The sequence below is a fragment of the Suricata suricatta genome, chromosome 2 (assembly GCF_006229205.1).
Source record: "Suricata suricatta isolate VVHF042 chromosome 2, meerkat_22Aug2017_6uvM2_HiC, whole genome shotgun sequence".
Lineage (NCBI taxonomy): Eukaryota > Metazoa > Chordata > Mammalia > Carnivora > Herpestidae > Suricata > Suricata suricatta.
This window is the reverse complement of record NC_043701.1, coordinates 22,239,166-22,260,741: the sequence shown is the minus strand read 5'-3', so window position 1 is coordinate 22,260,741 and position 21,576 is coordinate 22,239,166. Positions and strand designations below refer to the sequence as shown.

Sequence of the window (21,576 nt, the reverse complement as noted above, 5' to 3'; positions counted from 1 at the left end):
TGTGTTTTAGCTTATGGGCAAGTAATAAATTATATCATGTATCTTGAATGTATCATAGATAAGCTGCTATATTACAATTGCCACTTCAGATAGCTGTGAAATTAGGTGATTAACTAGTTGGTACCTAACCTTCTAATTTCTGTATAAGTCTAATTATATGAAATAGAAGTGGGGGTTTTGATTTTTTACTTTGCTTTTCTGTTTGGAGTATCATTGTAACTACTGTATTGTAAATGATGGAAAATAATTGCATATGTTAAAAAAATAAATTGTATAAAAAAAAACACCTACCAAAAAAAAAAGAAATACAAGGAAAATGTATAACTATTTGTTTACTTACTGTTTTTTTAAGGTTTATTTATTTATTTTGAGAGAGAGAGAAAGAAAGAGCAAATGGTGGAGAGGCAGACAGAGAGAGAGAGAAAGAGAGAATCCCAAGCAGGTGCTGTGTTAATTGGCACAGAGCCCGACACAGGGCTCAGTCCCACAAACCAAACCATGAGATCATGACCTGAGCTGAAATCAATAGTTGGATGCTTCACCAAATGAGCCACCCACCTGCCCCACTTACTAAGTGTTTTTTATGTCTACAATATCAAATGCAAGTCATTGAGATCTTTAAAGTATCTTTTTACTGTAATATGTAATATCAAGAGTACCTCTTGTTTTGTGACCTGAGGCATAAAATTAGCAGAGTGAATTTCTATCAAAATGGTTTTACATAAGGAAAATGTTCTACCATTTTTAGGTCATATTTTAACGGAGCTTTCCATTTCCTATGACTTGGTGTGGTGAGGTAGGTAGTGAAATTGCAGGCTTCCTCTGCTCTCGAGGAAAATATTGCTCAGTATAAGCATTGTGTTATTCTGCACCCTGAATTCTGGTCTTTGCCTTTGCTTCTGACAGTAAATCTTCATGGAGGAACACGGAGTGACCCAAACTGAACACATGGCTACCATAGAAGCCCACGCAGTTGCCCAGCAAGTACAGCAGGTCCATGTGGCCACCTACACTGAGCACAGTATGCTGAGTGCTGATGAGGACTCTCCGTCTTCTCCTGAGGACACCTCTTACGATGATTCGGACATCCTCAACTCCACGGCGGCTGATGAGGTCACAGCTCACCTGGCTGCTGCAGGTAATGCTGTTCGGATTGATGCTCTTCCTGTTTTGCTTACATCCGGTACTGTGCATGTCTGCAGGGGCCTAGGGTGCCGGGACTCACATCATCGTATCGTACCCGCATGCTTTTCTTTTAACCCTTGCATTTACAACTTGTGCCTGTATTATACTGAGACCGAAGCTCTAGAATCATATCCTATTAATGATATGACTTTGGTTTTGTTTTTTTCATCTATTCCAACAAACTTTTGACTTTTTATAATTAAAACATTTAGTCCATTTACACTAAATATAGTCAGTGGTATATATATATATATATATATAAACATTTTTAAAAATATTTATTTTTTGTTCTTGGGAGACAGAGAGAGAGAGTGCAAGCATGAGAGAGGCAGAGAGGGAGACACAGAATCCGAAGCAGGCTCCAGGCTGTGAGCTCTTGGCACAGAGCCTGATGTGGGGCTCAAACCCACAAAACGTGGGGTCATGACATGGGCCAAAGTCAGATGCTTGACTGACTGAGCCACCCAGGCGCCCCGTATACTTGGACTTAAGTAGACCGTGTTTACTGTATGCTTTCTCTTCATCCCGCTTGTTCTTTGTTTACATTTCCTTCATGTTTTAGAGGGACTGGAAAATTCTTAATTCTTTTTTCTTGTTAGTTTTGAAGTTATACATACTTTTACAGTTAGTTGTACCCCCAGAAATTATAATACATCCTTAACTTACATCAAAGTCTTCTGTAATTGGTACTTTTGTCCTCTTTAGGGGTAATGCAATTTTCTTGGCACACTGGATTTTATTCCTTTGCTCCTGACCTATATGCTGATGTTGTTCTGCATATCAGTTCTTTGTATATTTTCAGCCATACAAGACATTTTTTTTTATAAATTGTGTTCATTTTTTCCCTTTATATCCAACTTGCCTTCTGAGAATTTTTCTTCTATCTAAAGATACCGTTTAATATTTCCTTCATCATGGAAATCTCCCAGTTTACTTGTCTGAGAATGTTCTTATTTAACCTTTAATTCCATAGAATTATGGGCATAGAATTCTAGGTAGGTACTTATTTCCCCCCGCATATGGAAGATACTGTTCCCACTGTCCTGGTTTTCAGCCTTGCTTTTCGGAATTCAGTGGTTTCATTCTAACAGCTGCTCCTTTGAAGCTTATCCCCCCTCACAGGCCCACGTCCAACTGTTCTTCAGATCCTCTCTGTCTTCAGTTTTGTTTGGTTTTGTTTTTCCTGTGTTCAGTTTTTGTGATATATCTGGCTCTGGACTTCTCACTTAATTCTGTTTAGGATTCTTTGAACATCTTGAATTTGTGGATTGGTGTCTTTCATTAATTCCAGAAAATTGTAGTCACTAGATTTTACTCCACTTTTGCCTCTGCTCCATTCCGGCTCTTACTTCTCTGACTCCAATGAAATGTTTTCCTCAAGTCCTTCGTGTCTCTTACCTTCTATTCTGTATTACTATCATGCTTCAGTCTATGGAGTTTCTTCAAACTGTCTTCTAGTTTATTAATTTTCCTCTTCAGTCTGAGGTGCCTTTAAATCTGTCCAGAGATACTAATTTTAGTAATAGTTAGTAGTTGGGTTTTTTTAAGAATTTTTAGTATGTTTTTTCTTCCCAAATTTGTGCTAGTATAGTTTCTAGTTGGAATAGGAAAGAAAGGTTTTTTGGTTTTTTTTTTTTAACTCTCTGAGTGAGGTAGCATCGATTTTACAGTAAATTTGGTAATTCTACTCTCTCAAGAGCCTGTGGGTCTTTTTCTGGTATATGTTATTAGTGCTGTTTCTTGTTTACATTGGTTTTTCTCTTCGTGTATTGGTTATATTTAAATGAATGCCGGATGGTATGTTTGAAAATTTATTTTTAGAAATAATTTGGAGTCTAGAATAATATTATTGTCCTCTAGAGAGGATTTTTGTTTGCTTCTGCCAGATGCCTTAGGACACTAGCAATCCTGGATTATCTTAATCCAATTTAAGGTTTTGAGATTTTCTGGGCCACTAAATGACTTAAAGCTGGGCTATATTTTGTACCATTCTTTGCTCTTTACATTGTATATTTAGCACTATGTAGAAGACTCCAGTGTAAGCCATGCCTGGATGGGTTTAATACTGTATAAGGAACATTGATCTTAGAAGATATTTAGGGAAAGCTGAACAGTAAATCAATTATTAGGAATAGCCAACACCTTTCATCTTTTTAGTATTTGCTGTGTTTAAAGGGAAGAAGACAAGTGTAATGAAAAACAACCCAATTAACTATCAGTTATTATCCACTGTGTATTTCTGGAATTGTGAATTTAAAATAAAATTTAGTGGCAGAACCCATATGAAATATTTGTAAAACATATTTTTGAAATTTTTATACTTCCCAGAAGAGGGCATCCTAACACAATGAATCCAGGTCAACTTCTTTCCTAGGAAAGAAGATGCTTTTGTGACATAGTTTTGCTGTATTACCATATGTACTGCATTGTCATAGTGTTAAAATTAGGAAAGGACTTTAATCTAACATTTTCATATGGCAAATGTAGAAACTGAGGCCTAGCTAGTAGAAATGATTTACCATTTAACCATTCAACAGTTAGTGAGGAATGACTAGATACTCTCTGTCACTATATTTGGATACGACAAACAAGACAAGCAAGACCTTGCTCTTACAGTAGCTTACAGACCAGTGGTGGAGAGAAGGGTACAAATAATAAAGTAAAAGAAAAAGCACTGAGTACTCTGGAGGAAGTAGTAGGGTAAGGTGAACGGAGAGGGGAGGGGCGCAGGTTACTGCTTTTTCTAATCCCATTTCCTCTCCCTCCACTGAGGTAACCACTACTCCAAATTTGATCTTTGTCACTCTCGCACATTTCTTTTACACGTTTGCTGTGTATGTATATATCAATAGACAATACTTAGCAATGTTGGCATGTTTTAAATTTTATATAAATGAAATCATTTCTAATCCTCTCTCTGTGTAACATTGTTTATTTTATTCAGTATTTTTTTTTGAGATTTCATTCATATTGATAATGTGACAGTTTCATTTTGACTGTTATTTGACATTCCATTCATCATCTAAATATGTCATATGTCATTATAACACTCAGGCTTTTTATAAGTTTTTGCTATCATAACTGCAAATGAAAATTATTTTATGTTTTCTTGTACAAATTGTGAGAGTTTCTTTTGGAATTGTTTTTCAAACTCTGGACTGTTCCCCCAGTGATACATTTTACATTGTGATCTAGGAGAAATGAATGCACATATAGCTGAATAACAATTTCTCATGGAATAATACTTACTCCTCTGCTCATGACACACCCTCTGATATGTTCTAGTATCTTCCACTTTATTCCCTTTCATTAAAAAACAAAACAAAAATTACTCATGAACCATCAAAGGACAGAAACAATGCTGAAGGGTATACCCAAGGGGAGAATTGACTTTACTAAATGTTCCAAATGTCTTTCCAAATCATTGTATAAACTTGCATTCCCAGAAGCAATATGCTAAAGTGCCTCTTGCTTCCAATCCATACCAGATTTGGTATTGTCGATCGTTTTTTGTTTTTTGCCAGTCGGATGAATATGAAATAATACCTCACTCTTGGTTGAACTTACTTGTGTCTGAGCAAGAGCTTCCAGAGAGTGCAGGAAGACAAGATAGAGTACCATTTCAGATCTTTATTGACTATTCACTTTTCTTCGTTTGCATATTTCCTGTTTATGCCTTTGCCATTTGGGTTATCATTTTTTGCTTATGGATTTGTGTTATTGATATATTTTTAATAGTGTTCTTTTCTTGATAATATGCATAGCGTTTATTATCTTCTCCCTATTTGTTGACCACTCCTTTCCGTAAGTTTTTATTATTTCTTTTTGTCCATAAAGGTTTTAATTTATATATTATGAAATTTATTAGTTTATCCTTGTGGAGTCTTATTTAAGGAATTCTTAACCCTGAGTTTATAAATGCTCTACAACAGTTTGTTGTAGAAATTACAAAGGTTTTTGCTGTGTTGGGTTTTTAATTTGTTTTTCTAGTATTTATTTATTTTTGAGAGAGAGGGGGAGAGAGAGAAACACAGAGCACAAGCAGGGGAGGAGCAGAGAGAGAGGGAGACATAGAATGTGAAGAGTATCTAGGCTCAGAGCTGTCAGCAGAGAGCCCAGTATGAAGCTTGAACCCATGAACTGTGAGATCATGACCTGAGCCAAAATCAAGAGTCAGATGCTCAACTGACTGAGCCACACAGGTGCCCCTGTCCCATTACCATTTTTTTAAGTTTTAAAAATGTTTGTTTATTTTTGAGAGAGGGACAACATGCGAGCAGGGGAGGGGCAGAGAGAGGGTGACACAGAATCCAAAGCAGGTTCCAGGCTCTGAGTTGTCAGCACAGATCCCAATGTGGGGCTCAAACCCATGAATCATGAGATCATGACCTGAGCTGAAGTTGGATGCTTAACCTACTGAGCCACCCAGGTGCACTCCAGTGCCATATTTTTAATAATTCATCCTTTTCCCACTTTGGTCTTCTGACACAGGAAGATGTTTGTGAACTCTTAATTCAGTTGCACTGGTTTATTTGTCTATCCTTCAGGCAGTTCCACACTGCCTTACAGACTAGCTTTATAGTAACTACTGTTATTTGGCAGGAGTGCACCTTTTAAAATTCTTAAAATTCTTCACAATTATTCTGGCAGTTCTTGGCCTTTTGCATTTCCATTTAAATTTTAAGATCAATTTATCATTTCCACAAAAACCCATACTGGGACTTTTATTTGAATTGTATTGCATTCATAAATTTAATTAAGCATCTTTATTCATAATAGCTTAAAACTGGAAATTGCTTGAATGTCTATCAATAGGATAATGGATTAACTGTGACTTATTCATACTCTGGAATATTACTCATCTGTAAAAAGGAACAAACTACTCATACATACAACAATGTGGACGAACCTCAAAGACATTATTTTAAGTGAAAGAAACCTTACACAAAAAAAGTATGTACTTCATTATTCCATTTATTTGATGTTCTAGAATAGGCAGAGCTCATATAGGGTGATAAAAATCCTAATTGTAGGTACTTTGGAGAGATTGGCTAGGAACTGACTGGGAGGGGACATGAAAGACCTTGTGTAGTGGTGCTGTTATAGATCTTGACAGAAGATTAGTTATCTCCTGTTAGTTATTATAGAAGAAATATAGGTATGTACATTTTTTCAGAATTGATTGAATGTACACTTAAGATTCGTACCCTGCAGTAAATTTTACCTCAAAAGAAAAAATTGTAAACAAATATTAAACTCAGCTAATGATATTCCTACTGAATATTTAGGAGGACAATACATGCATTTAAAAACCTAAAAACAAAGATGAATAGATGCACATAGTAAAATATTAATGGTAGAGTGTAGGTGACAGATATATGAATATTTGCTATAAAATTCTTTTAATTTTGCTCTATATTTGAAAGTTTTAGTAATAAAATGTTGGACTCCTACAACACAATAGAATAAAAACAAATAACCTGATTCAAAGTGGGCAAAAGACTTGAGGAGACATCTCCCTAAAGAAGATGTACAAATGGTCAATAGGCCCATGAAAAGGTGCTCAATGTTGCTAATCATCAAGTTAAAACCACATGTGACGTTACCCAACACCTGTAAGAATGGCTCTTATCAAAAAAAAAAAAAAAGGGCACCTGGATGGTTCAGTTGGTTAAGCATTCGACTCTTGATTTTGGCTCAGGACATGATCTCATGGTTCATGGGATCAAGCCCCCCTTCAGGCTCTGCGCTGTCAGCACTGATTCCCTCTCTCTCTGTCTCTGTCTCTCTGCCTCTCTCTCACTTGTGCTCTCTCTCATAAATATTTTTAAAAACCAACAAAAAAACAAAAGGTTATTATTAGCCAGGATGTGGAGAAATTGGAATCCTTGCATGCTGTTGGTAGGAATGTAAAATAGTACAGCCTCTATGGAAAACAGTATGAAGTTTCCACAAAAAATTAAAAACAGAACTACTCTATGATCCAGCCATTCCACCTCTGGATATTCATTCAGAAGAATTGAAATCAAGATCTCATAGAGATATTTGCATTCCCATGTTCATTATTTATGATAGCCAAGATGTGGAAGCAATTTAAATGTTCACTGACAGATGAATGGCTAAAGAAAGTATGTATGTATGGAATGGGATATCTTTTTAAATGTTTTTTAAGTTTCATTTATTTTGAGAGAGAGTACAAATAGGTGAGGGGCAGAGAGAGAGAGAGAAAGAATCCTAAGCAGGTTCCGTGCTATCAGAGCCAGACACCAGACAGGGGGCTCAGTCTGGCAAACTGTAAGATCATGACCTGAGCCAAAATCAAGACTCAGATGCTTAATGACTGAACCACCCAGGTGCTCCTATGTAGAATGGAATATTATCCAGCCGATAAAAGGAAGGAGATCCCGCCATGTGGCAACAACATGGGTGAGCCTCGAGGGCGTTATGCTAAGTGAAATAAGCCAGCTGCAGAAGAACGGATACTGCATAATTTCACTTACACGACGTATCTAGTCAAATTCACAGAAACAGGGCTAGAATGGTTGTTGCTGGGGACGGGGGTGCGGAAATAAAGAGCTGTTATTCAACAGGTGTAAAGTTTCAATTAATGTAGGATGAATAAGTTCCAGAAGTTGGTGTAAAAAAATAGAGCCTATCTTTATCTGTATTGTACACTTAAAATTTTAATATGGTAGATTAAAAAAATAAAATTTAAAAAAGGAAGAGCATCAGAGAAGGAATAAATGAAGGTAAAATTTTTAAAAAGTTAATATGGTAGATCTCATGTTAAGTGTTCTTATCACAATCTAAAAAAATAAAATGCTGGATAAATGCAGCAATAAGATTTTTTTTCATCTCTCAGGTGTTTATGTTGGAAAAGAAGGTAAAAAGGATGAATTTATATTTTGGCTTGTTCTGGGGCTCTTTAGAGGAATTTATTTAAGTCAGACGGATTATACTAATAAATAACATGTAGAGACACTTGTCTAGATTTTCACAGAGGCTTATTTAAATATTTTTTATGTTTATTTAGTTTTGAGAGTGAGAAAGAAAATGCGAGAGGGGGAGAGGCAGAGAGAGAGAGAGGGAGACACAGAATATGGGAAGCAGGCTCCAGGCTCTGAGCTATCACACAGCCCAATGCAGGGCTCGAACTCATGAACCATGAGATCATGACCTGAGCCAAAGTCAGATGCTTAACGGACAGCCACCCAGGCGCCCCCAGGGAGGCTTATTTTAATTGAGCCACTTAGAACTTATAACGTATATGCCAATATAAATTGTGATTAGTTAAATGTAATTTCCATTTTAGCTTTTTACAGGTTTACAAAAAAGGATAAAAATGGATCATCGGTTTAAAAAAGAAAAAAATGGAATGTCCTTGATATGTTGAGATTCCATGGACCGGAGACTCCAGTAATTCCTTAGGGCCTACGCTTCATTTTAACAGTTATTTTCAGGGCAAGCCAGACCAACTTCTATTACTATGTTTTCCTTAGAGCGGGATAGTTTTCATCTCTTTCCTGCCAGCATCAATTCTTTTGTGATCCACAACTTCATTTTAGGCACGTTTCTCAGATATATAAGAAAAAGATTTCCGATTAAGGTAACATTCTTCCAGATATTCCTCTTATGGGAATTGTTTCTATTTGAGTCCCAAGTATGAGTGAGTGTGTCTGACTTCTTTAACGTGGGGTAATGGAAAGAGGGGCACAGGATGGAAACGAAATTTGAAATCTGTGGTTTTGTTTTCTTTTGGCACGCTCTTCCTCTCTTCTACTCAGTGCTGCAGTCTCATCTAGCACGTCTGAGACGGTTGCCTCAGCAGTAAGGGCACGCTGGCAAAGCAAAGCATGATGTAAAATTGAGCTAGTGTATGGAGGGGAGGTGTTTCAGTCCATCCCTTTTTCAGATTCATGGTACGTTTTATTGATAAAATAAATGATCACGTTGAACAACAGTGCAGCATGTTGATCCTATCACGAACAGTCTGTATTGAGGAGATATGAGGAAACAAGTGCTATCTTTTCTGTACCTCTGTTTTCTGTCTCGTACGGTTCACGGGCCTTGCCTGATCTCGCGCACACGTTGTTATTTCAGGTCCTGTGGGAATGGCGGCGGCCGCTGCTGTGGCAACAGGAAAGAAGCGGAAACGGCCTCATGTGTTTGAGTCTAATCCTTCTATCCGGAAGAGACAGCAAACACGTTTGCTCCGGTGAGGGCTCCCCGATCCATACTGTTGCCGGTCCTCAAACACTCGTGGTGCAGATGACAGAGTTAGAACTATGTTATTAGGTGCATCAAGGATACCAAGTTAGATCCCTGGACGCAGAGTTAGACTTGAGAGTGCTTCTGTGGAATTAAATAAATGACACTAGAAATGATGAACAGATGGATAATATCACTTGAGTTCATTCAGAGAAAAATTTTATGCCTGCTTTGTGCCAGACATTGTTCTAGGCCTTGGGAATATAACAGTGAACAAAACAAAGTCCCTTAAAGAGCTCTTACTCTAGCGGGGGGAGGGGGGGGGAAGAAATATGTCAAATAAAGATAAGTACTTTGGTAAAAAATAAAGTGGAGTAAGGAAATAAAAGGGTTGGGGGGTTTGGGGAGATATAGTAGTTTCTCTGTTTTACAGGGTACTCTGGGAAGTCCTTTTTGATAGGCAGACTTTGAACACAGACCTGAAGTAAGTGAAAGGGCATTGCTGATGTCTAGGGGAAGAGCTTTTCAGACAGAGGGAATAGCAAGAGCAAAGTTTCTGAAGTCACATGGAACATGCCGGTCATGTTTGGGGAACAGGCAGGGAGAGAATGAGAGGAGACTGAGTCAGAGTAGTAGTGTATATGATGAGGGGCACTGGGGTGACTCAGTCGTTGTTTGAGAGTCTGGCTCTTGATTTCGGCTCAAGTAATGATCTCGGGATCATGAGATCGAGCCCCGAATAGGCTCTGTGCTAAGTGTGGAGGCTACTTAAGATTTTCTCTCTCTCCCCTCCTCCCCCACTCACCCTCTCTTTCTATCTAAAAAAACCAAAAAAGGAAGTAGTAGAGAGCCATGTGATAGGGTCTTTGGTTCAGTATAAGGGCTTTGACTCTTGTTCTAAGTGAGGTGGGCAATCAGTGAAGGCTTTTTTTCTTTTTAAGTTTATTTATTTATTTTGAGAGAGAGTGAGAGTGAGGAAGAGGCAGAGAAAGAGAGGGAAAGAGAGAAAATCCCAAATAGGACCCACACTGTCAACATGGAGGCCAATGTGGGGCTCAGATTCACAAACTATGAGATTATGGCCTGAGGCAAAATCAAGTTGGACACTTAACTGACTGAGCACCCAGGTGCCCCAAGAAGTCAGTGAAGGCTTTTGACTGTAACAGTGATATGGTCTGATTCATATTTTATTTTAATTTTTTTAATGTTCATTTATTTATTTTGAGAGAGAGAGTGTGAGTGGAGGAAGAGCAGAGGGAGAGGCAGAAAGAGTATGGGACAGGGGAGTGGCAGAGGGGTGCAGAAAGAGACAGAGAATCCGAAGCAGGCTCCGAGCTGTCAGTGCAGAACCCAACAGGGGGCTCCATCTCATAAACTGTGAGATCATGACCTGAGCCAAAATCAGGAGTCAGACACTTAACCAACTGAGGCATCCAGGTACCCCCTAATTTATATTTTCAAAGGATCTTTAGGCTGCCCTGTTGAGAATAGAATTTGGGCATGTAAGAAAGGAAGCAGGGAGAGTAATTAGGAGGTTATTGTAGTAATCCAGGACAGAAACTATAGTGTCTTAAAACTAATATAGCAGCAGCAGAGGTGGTCGTACATCAAGTCCTGGATGCATTTCAGAAGCCAACTCCAGCATGATTCCTTGATGGGTTGGATGTGGGGTGTGAGGGCAACAAAAGGAGTGAAGAGTGACCTCAAGATTTTTGGTCCAATGCCTAGAAGGGTTGAGATGACACTGGAAGAGGACCAGGTATAGGAAGGAGTAAGAGGGTAGGGCAGGCTTGGGAATTTGGTTTTGGATACAGGAGATTTGTGATACCTCTTAAACATTAAGGGGAGGTACAGGATAAGTAGTTGATGCATAAGTCTGGAATTCAAAGGAGGGATCTCGGCTGAAGACAGAAGCATGTAGGCAGTATCTAAGACTGTGAGACTAGAAGAGGTCACCTAGGGAGTGAGTGTGGACTGAGGCATGAACCACCCTTTAGAGGTTGGAGAGATGAAAGGAATGAGCAAAGGAGTCCAAGAAGCTACCAGCGAATCAGAAGGAAAACTAAAAAAGCAGTATCCTGGAAACCAAGTGCAAAAAGAGTTTTAAGAAGGAGGGCGTGTGATCAGCTGTGTCAAATGCTGCCGACAGGTTGAGTAAGATGCAAACTGACCATTAGATTTAGCGACATGGAGGTCATGACTGAAGTTGACAAGAGCTTTTTCAAAGGAGCATAAGGATGAAAGAATTGGGAGTGTCTGCAAGAGAGAATGGGAAGAGAAGAATTGGAGACCGTGAATATAGACCATTCCTTCAACGAATGCCGCCAGGTTTCTTTTTGGTCTATGTTCCTTTGTGTATTTCTGTTTTCTCTGAAGAGTTTGTAAGATCACCACACAAGCATGGTACACAGAGGACTTAATATTTGATGTTGCACAACATGCGTACATACCTGATAAGAAGTTTTGTTTACAAAATGTTCTAGAAGGTTTTTTTTGGGTAGTAGTTTAAATATTATATCCAAGTTCTCTAGGTGTTTATTGGAATGTTGAATCCAAATGGAGTGCCAGCCCATGTAAATGATATGTGACAAAAGCTAGAAAACACAGTTTATACTAAGAACAGAAGAAGATTATAAGAAACTGAAGAAAAAACCGAAAAAGTACTGAACGGTAGCTTTCCGTAAACACAGATTTTTTTTAATAATAGTTTATTGTCAAATTGGTTTCCATACAACACCCAGTGCTTCTCCCCCCAAGTGCCCCCCCTCCATGACTGTCACCCCCTTCAGCCCTCGGTTCATTTTCAGTATTCAGTAGTCTCTCATGGTTTATGTCCCTCTCTCTCCCCAACTCTCTTTCCCCTTCCCCTTCCCATGGTCCTCTTAGGTTTCTCCTGTTAGACCTATGAGTGCAAACATATGGTATCTATCCTTCTCTGCCTGACTTATTTCGCTTAGCATGACACCCTCGAGGTCCATCCAACACACATTTTTATATACCACTAGACAGGCAGTTTTTCTTGTTTCTTTTTATGATAGTAAAGGCAGGAGTAATTAGAATGTATTATATAGAGAAATATCTTTGCTATAAGGGACATAGACATGATAGTACATGCTTTTGGAAAAAAATGGAAAACTAGATAGGCTTACTTTGTTTCACTTGACTTGGCATTACTCACCAGTTCCTTGAAGGAACAGACTGTTCCCGGAAGAACTACAGAACGTAGAACTTTAAAATAATCTCCTGTGATTTCAACGGCAGAGGACAGCATTTGTGTTTCATCCGGTGTTGATATATTTGAAAAGCCCTTTTACTTCTTCCTCGTTTGTAAAATACTGCAGGACCAAGAATTATTGTTTATATGTAGTGAAAATCTGGAAATGACAACATTTTTGAAGTAGTGTATCTGGATAAAATTATGTCAGTGAGAAATAAACAGTGACTAATCAAAGAAATTAGAAGCAGCTCATTTAAGCCCCTTTCATTAAGCATGGAGATGATATTGTAAGTCTATAAGAAAACCTCTCAGCAGTAATCTTTATTATTATCATAAGTAGCAGTAAGAGAAAACCCCTTTGGTGTTGCTGAGATCAGGAAGAATTATACTCTCCATGGTCAATGTCGTGTCACGTCTGTATCCTGAAGCAAACTTGTAGCTGACCCGTATGTCAATGGGCCAGTCATTGGTCTTTAGGACAGAGGCATGCACGTACTTTTAATGAATAGGATATCCAACCTCACACTCCCCTTTTCACATTTCAGGTTAAGAAAAAACCCTGTATCTAATCAGAATGAATTGTCAGAGGAAGTTTTGTTTCTGTATCATTGTAATTTCTATCTTCTTTAACTGCTTTTATTCTTTATTTCATTCTCTGATTCAGGAAACTTCGAGCCACGTTGGATGAATATACTACTCGAGTGGGACAGCAAGCTATTGTCCTCTGTATCTCACCCTCCAAACCCAACCCCGTCTTCAAAGTGTTTGGTGCAGCCCCTTTGGAGAATGTGGTAAGAAGACGCGGCTGTGTTCTCAGACACTCTTGGCTCTCTGTGGGTTGTTCATTCTTTGATCCTCCGTCTGGTACAATAGCTATTACTCCTATCCTCCCCTAATCCAGAGGGAAGAGCGGTACTCGTTTACAAGCTACTTTATGTAGATCAAAATAAAAAGGATTATTTCTGTTTCTTTTCTTTAAGTAATCTCTACACCCAACATGGGGCTTGAACTCAACCTCAAGATCAGGAGTCACATGTTCCCCCAGCTGGGCCAGCCAAGGGCTCCTATTTCTGTTTCTACTTATTATAACAACATATTCTACCCTTCCAGATATTCTGTCTGATACATACATTGCCATCTATCAGACACAAGGGGGGAAATGGTATTATGTTTGTTAAGAAACCAATGCAGGTTTTGTAAGAAAATTACTGATTTATGATAGAAACAAAATGGGAGATAATTCCAAGATATAAACTTTGTGAGACAAACCTCAGGAAGCACTTACTGATTACCCTTATTTGAGTTGCATATTTAAAATCTCTTGAGTTTCTTAAAGAATCAATTTAGCACTCTGCTTCAATTTTGAAATGGAGTTGAACATTTTGATTGCCTAACTATCCATAGCTAAGTTGATAAAGATAGTATTTTACCCTTGCATACTTATGCTGTGTGAATTGCTTTTTCTCTGGCCAAAATCACTTTGAATCATGAGTAGAATAATGATCTGCCCAGATTTAAATTGCATTTTGGTTTTATTAGGATAACATTTATTAGCTAAAGGGACATTTATTAGATTTCTCCCATATTGAATACAGATATTTTAGGAGTTTATGACTGATTATGAAATTTTGTTTATTGGGTTGTTTTTTTTTTTTGCATACAAATGTTGTGGTTCCTTTTCAACATTTTTGAGTTTTGCCAAAAATTCCTGAGGCCCTAGAATGGGATGCATATTGGGACCTTTCCTTAGAAGAATATGGTAGAAGGCTTCTACTTCGAAATGGTGCCTGATAAGCACTCATTAGTGTCATGATGTTCACAAACATGAAATCTGGGCACGTCTTCTTTTCTTCAGTATTGAGAATTTAAAATAATTTTACTACGACTAATAGTAATGTGATCGATGAAAAAACTCATCTAGAAGGCTCAGAAAAATACCTATGATAATTACTCACTGAAAAGAGGAGTGCCTGGCTGGCTCAATCAGTGGAGTGTGTGTGACTCTTGACCTCAGGATTATAAGTTCGAGCCCCATGTTGGGTGTAGAGATGACTTAAAATCTTTTAAAAAAATAAAAACAAAAAAAGACAGTTTTGGGAAACTGTTGGAGTCCTCCACAGAATATAGAAAGATATAGACTCTGAAACAGAAACAAACCATGGTATGATACACTAGACTGAGATAAAAAGCAGTAGCTATTTTTTTTTACCAACTGACATTTGATAAATATAAGCTAAAGAATAAATACCAGTAGAAATAGAAGCAGCATATGTCTTCCAGAACACTAAAGAGGGGGAAAAAAAGCCACATCCATGTAAAAGACAAAGGAATTAAAAAACAAAACACAGTATATAGAACAAAGTAATTTAAGTGAGATCAATTAAGTCTGTTATAAGTCATAAATATAAATGGGTTAACTTCCTCAAGAAAGACAGGATTTTCTTTCAGATGGAATAACAATAATCCAAAGCCAAACCCAACTGTATTTAGTTATGTGACATACGTATATTGACCACTAATATTCAGAGTGGCCGTGAACGATACCATTAAGAAAATGAAAAGACAGTCCACAGAATGGGAGGAAATATTTGCAAATTATGTATCTGACAAATAACTTGAATCCAGAATATAAAAAGAGCTTTCAGAATTCAACAATAAAAAGCCCAATTTTAAAATGGCAAAGAATCTGTCACTATTTGCAGATGACAGAATACTGTACTCAGAATACCCTAAGGACTCTACCAAAAATCTGTTAGAACTCATAAATGAATTCAGTAAAGTTGGATGCAAATAATAACAAAGTAGCAGAAAGAGAAATGAAGAAAACAATTCCATTTATAATTGCACCATAAAGAATCAAATACTTAGGAATAAACTTAACCAAGGAGGTGAAAGACCTGTAAAAGAGTACAACAATGACGAAAGAAATAGATGACATACAAACAAAAAGACGTTTTTGCTTGTGGACTGGAAGAATTAATATTGTTAAAATGGCCATACTACCCAAAGTAATCTACAGATTCAATGCAATCCCAATCACAATACTAATAGCATTTTTCATAGAAGCAGAACAAATAATCCTGAAATTTGTATGGATCCACCAAAGACCTCAAATAGCCAAACCAGTCTTGAGAAAGAACACAGTTGGAGGTATCACAATCCCAGACTTCACAATGTGTTACAAAGCTTTAATAGTCAAAACAGTATGATACTAGCACCAAAAATAGACACACAGATCAATGGAGCAGAATAGAAAGCTCAGAAATGAACCCACTGTTATATGGTCAGTTAATCTATGACCATGGAGGTAAGAATATACAATGGAGGAAAGAAAGTCTCTTCAAAAACTGGTGCTGGGAACACTAGACAGCTACATGCCCAGGAATGAAACTAGATGATTTCTTAGACCATTCACAAAAATAAACTCAAATATGTATCTAGAGGGTATTATGCTAAGTGAAATAAGTCAGAGAAAGACAAGTATCATATGATTTCACTTATATGTGGAATCTAAAAAACAAAACAAACCAAGCAGAAACAGACTCTTAAATACAGAGAACAAATTGGTGATTGCCAGAGGGGAGTGGTGGGGGACAGGCAGACGGGTAAGGGGGAGTGTGCGGTACAAGTTTCCAATTATGGGATGAGTAAGTCATGGGGATGAAAGGTGCAGTATAGGGCATATACTCAATGGTACCATAATAGCGTTGTAGGGTGAAAGTAGCTACACTTTTGAGCATAGCATAATGTATAGAGTTGTGATTTGACAACTGTAATAGCTGAGACTAAAGTAAATTGTTTTCAAATGTACTAAAGTTTTTAAAAAATGGCAACACATCTGAATACATATTTTTCCAAATATATATAGAGAGAAATGGCAAGCAAGTACATGAGCACTAATGATGAATAGTCATTAGGAAAATGAAAGCCAAAAGCAGAATTAGACACCACTAGGATTATTATAATCAAAAAGATGGACATCCATACGTGTTGTTGAGAATATGCGGAAATTGGAACGCTCCATACATTGCTACTGGGAATAAAAAGTGATACAGCTGCTTCAGAAAACAGTTTGGAAATTTCTTAAAATATTAAAAGTAGAGTTATCATATGACGCAGCAATTCTGCTCCAAGGTTTACCCAAGAGAACTGAAAACAAAGATTTACCCAAGAGAACTGAAAACAAATCTTACACACACAGTGCTGATAGCAGCAGGATTTACACATAAAACTTACGCATATTCTTAGCAGCATTATTCATAATAGCCACAAAGTAGAAACAACCCAAATATTCATCAAGTGATGAACAGATAAATAAATGTATTATTCTCCATACATGGACTGTTTATTCAGCAGTAAGAGGGAATGAAATACTGATAAAAGCTACAGCAGGGATGAACCTTGAAAACACTGCACTAAGTGAAAGAGCCCAGTCACAAAAGACTACATGTTGTATGATTCCATATCTAGGCAACATCCATAACAGGCAAATCTATAGAGATAGAGGGTAGATTAGTTGTTGCCAGGTTGGAGAGATGGGAGGGAGGAATAGAAAGTGACAACCAATGAGTATGGAGTTTATTTTAAAGGGGATAAAAGTGTTCTAAAATTAGATTATGATGATGCTTACATACCCCTACATATATACTTTAAAAGGTTGAAATATAAGCTTTAAATGGTGAATTGTATGCTCTGATAGGCTGAATAATGACCCCCAAGGATATCCAGGTCCAAATCCCTGGAACTTTTGTGTGTTACCTTGTATGGCAAAAAGGATTTTGGAAAGTGGTTAGGTTAATAATTTTGAGATGGAGAAATTGCCCTGGATTATCCAGGTAGGCCCTAAGTCTAACTACACGGTCTTTACAAGAGGAAGACAAAGGGAGATTGATAAAGAAATAGAAGATGTGTTGGTAGGAGTAAATGGTTGGATGCAAGGAAGGGGTCAGGGGCCAAAGAATACAGGCTGGGAGCAGCGAGACACGGCAAGGAAATGGACTCTCCCCTGGAGCCTTCAGAAGGACCAGCCTTGCCAATAGCCTTGACTTTAGCCCAGTGAGAAACTATGAAAATGAGTTTCTGGGTTTTTTAAAAATGTTTTTTATTTATTTTTGAGAGACAGAGAGAGACAGCACGAGCAGGGGAGGGTCAGAGAGAGGGAGACACAGAATCTGAAGCAGGCTCCAGGCTCTGAGCTAACTGTCAGCACAAAGCCCGACGCAGGGCTCGAACCCACGAACTGTGAGATCATGACCTGAGCTGAAGCCGGATGCTTAACCGACTAAGCCACCCAGGCGCCCCAAATTTCTGTTTTTATAAGCCACTAAGTTAGCCATACTCATGTCAGTCATATGAAACTACTAGGTAAGGTATATGAATTATAATCTCAATAAAGCTGTTAAAAATGTTAAAAGTAAAATAATAGGCAAAAGCATGTCAGAGAAATGCCTACAAAAATAAATCATGGATTGTAGCATTAATATCAGACAAAGCCAAATTCTCGAGACAAATGAGTATTAACTGAGAACCAGAGGTAATTTGGTATTGGTAAACAGTATAAATTTATATTGAACCTTTTATGCCTCAACTATCATTAAAGCAAAGTGTGTGGATCAGAAAATTACAAATATACAAAAAAATAAAAAATGATAGTAGCAGGAGGCCTTAATAATCTGTGTCAGATTAAGGAAGAAAACTGTAAATAAGATTATAGGAATCTGAATAAAAAAAAATCAATAAGGTTAATATAGAAGATATATTTACTAGCATTGTTACTGCACAGGGGTAATATGCCATATTTGAAAAATAACATGCATGAATTCTAAAAATTGACCATATATTATTATTAGGCCCCCCCAACATTTTAATAAATTATAAAATGCAGAAATTACATAAGCCATACTTTTTTTTTTAATTTAAGGAACTACTTGAATTTTGTTTTTCACCTATAACTACATATCTCTCTTTTTTAAAAACTGAAGTATAATTAACATACAGTGTTATATTAGTTTTGGGTACACAATTCAATGGTTCGGAGATTCTGTAAATTGCTCAGTGCTCAAGATAAGTGTACTCTTGAATCCCCTTTATCTATTTTATTCATCCCTCACCCTTGGCAGCTGACAGTTTGTTCTCTGTATTTAAAAGTCTGTTTTTTGGTTTATTGGTTTTTTTTCTTTGTTTGTTTTGTTTCTTAAATTCCACATATGAATGAAATCCTATGGTAATTGTCTTTCTCTGACTTATTTCACTTAGCATTTTACCTTTTACATACATCCATGTTGTTACAAATGGTAAGATCTCATTCTTTTTTTCTGGCTGAGAAATACTGTGTTATGTATATATACCACCTCTTTCTCCCATCTGTCTGTGGATGGACACTTGGGGTGCTTCTGTATCTTGGCTATTGTAAATAATACTGTAGTAAACATTAAAGGGTACGTATATCTTTTCAAATTAGTGTTTTCATTTTCTTTGGGTAAATACCCAGTAGTGGAATTATACAGGCCGTTTTTTGACCATAGTATAGGAAATTTTGAACTTAATATCAAAAGATGGACAGGAAAAGATTTTTCAGCCACATGGAAATTTTAAAATACTAATAAATACACATATACATACTTCTTAAAAAGAAAACTTAATTTGCAAACGATTTCACAAACAGAAAGCACTCTCCCTTTCTCTCTCAAAATAAATAAACTTTAAAAGAAAATTGGGGGTGTGTGGCGCCTGGGTGGCTCAGTCGGTTAAGCATCCAACTCTTGATTTCAGCTCAGGTCACTATCTTGCAGCTTGTGGAATTGGGCCCCGAGTTGTCCTCTGTGCTGACAGTGTGGTGCCTACTTGGGATTCTCTCTCTCCTCCTCTCTCTGTGCCACCCTCCTCCACTCACAGTCTCACTCTCAAAAATAAATTTTTTTCAATATAAAACAAAACTTAAAAATTATGACTCAAACTGCTACTCAAAGGAATATTCACTGTCTTAATTTTTTTTATATACACAAGAAAGATGGAAAAACACTATTGAATTCAAGAATCTGGAAAGGAAATACTAAAATGAGTCTAAGAAAAAAATAGAATAAACATGTAGAAGACAGGAACAAGTCTGTGAGCAGAAAAGGTAGGAATTGTTATATTCCAGAAATGATACTATGAAAAATCCAATGAAATAGAAAATTTTCTAGCATGCTAGTTGAGGAAAAGGGAGAAGAAAGCAAATATATAGTCTTAGAAATTAGATAAGAGGTATAATTACAGATACGAATAGATTGAAAATTGTAGGGAAATGCTGTGCATTAATTCTGTTCTTATACATTAAAAATCTCAACTAAGTGGGTAAGTTAGTAAGAAAGTAAAATAACTAAAATATACCTAAACTTCAGTAGAACAATAAGCATGTACAAAATCGAAAAAGTAATTCAACTATATCCCTCAAAGGGGACACTATGCTCTGATTATTTTGGGTGATCTCTGTTAACTTTCAAGGTATAGGATGTTCCTTAATCTTCCTGTACACTGGGGTACAAAGTGGTGGTAAATCGTTAGAGCCACTGTTTACCATAATCAGTATGCAGTGTATTCTACATAATCTCTTGTTAATAACAGTTACAGAAATTATGTAGATTTTATAATAATGTCTAACATTTATTGAGTGCTTACTATGGTATATATACTATAGGTATAACTATATGATAGGTATAGTTATAAGTACTTTGTATAACCTCATTTAATAATTTAAAAACTGATATTTACACTTTGTCCTCCTGCCTGAAGCCATCCTTAATCTTCCTTTTTGCTTTTCTAGCCGGAAGCTGCTGAGAACTCTAGAAAAATTAAAATTCAATAGGGCTGTTTAGTTTTGGAATATGAATTTCAGATTCAAGATTGTCTGTTATTTTAAGAGTTTGTTAAAAGGGGACTGGAAATTTTACTAGGGCTTCAAATAGTTGATGTTAAAATGTTTTAGAGTTCTGCCCATATTATCTCCTTGCCCACAATTGGGGTGTATAGCAAGGCACTGTAAATAAAATTAAATGGCTCACAACAAACTGGAAAACTTTTTCAAATTAATAATAGCAGTTACAATTTATTGAGTATTTTTAACATGCTGATTTTCTGCTAAGTACTTTATATTTATGATTTTTACTTAATCATCACAATAACCCTATTTTATATATATATATATGTGTGTGTGTATATATAGTTATTTGTGCTTTACAGATGTAGAAATTTGAGGGTTTGAGAGTTTAAGTAGTTTGTTCAAGATCACACAGTAAGTAATGAACTAATGATTAATATTCTTAATATATAAAGAGCTCTCAAAAAGCAATAAAAATATGAACAGGTGAATAATAAAGACCCAAAGGTATGTTTGAATATGGATTCAATATTAGGTGATATTAAGGAATTCTGTTATTTTTGTAGGATGTGATCATTGTATTGTAGTTATGTATGAGAATGCCCTTATCTTTCCAGGATGCATGCTAAAGTATTTAGAAGTGTCTCAGTGTCTAAAATATACTTTAAGTGGTTAGCCCAAAAAACATTGCATGTGTGTGTATGTGTACAGATGGCAGAAGAAGTAATTATGCCAGAATGTTGACAATTGTTGAATCTGGGTGGTGAGAATTGAAGCATTTATTTACTGTTCTTTACATCTGTCTGTATGTTTAAATTTTTCATTTAAAATTATGTCTTCAAATACCCAAAGACAAAAGAGAAAAGGACATGAACAGAAGGAAGAAATACAAATGTCTAACAAACACAAAAATTTTCAAAGCAATGGGAATTAAAACAGAAGCCATTTCACATGGCTTGGATTGGCAGACATGAAAAAGATGTACAACTTGCAATGTTGGCATTTGAGGCTGTTTAAATTGGTGTAATTTTCTACAGGGCAGATTGGCAACTGGAATAAAAAGTGCCCAAATGTATACTTTCTAACCCAACTTCCTGTTGAATTTTAT

General features: G+C 36.7%; 1 protein-coding gene across 6 annotated transcripts in view; it reads left to right on the top strand.

Annotated features, from left to right (window-relative positions):
- NRF1 (nuclear respiratory factor 1) overlaps positions 1-21,576 on the top strand; it is a 146,777-nt gene that overhangs the window by 51,545 nt on the left and 73,656 nt on the right. For all 6 annotated transcript variants that reach the window (XR_003903191.1, XM_029923603.1, XM_029923597.1 and 3 more), the window contains exons 2-4: positions 907-1,138; positions 9,286-9,400; positions 13,275-13,401. Coding sequence is in view for 5 of the 6 variants with exons in the window: in XM_029923603.1 (XP_029779463.1) it covers positions 916-1,138; positions 9,286-9,400; positions 13,275-13,401 (465 nt within the window). In the remaining variant the exon portion in view is untranslated. The remainder of the gene's footprint in view (positions 1-906; positions 1,139-9,285; positions 9,401-13,274; positions 13,402-21,576) is intronic.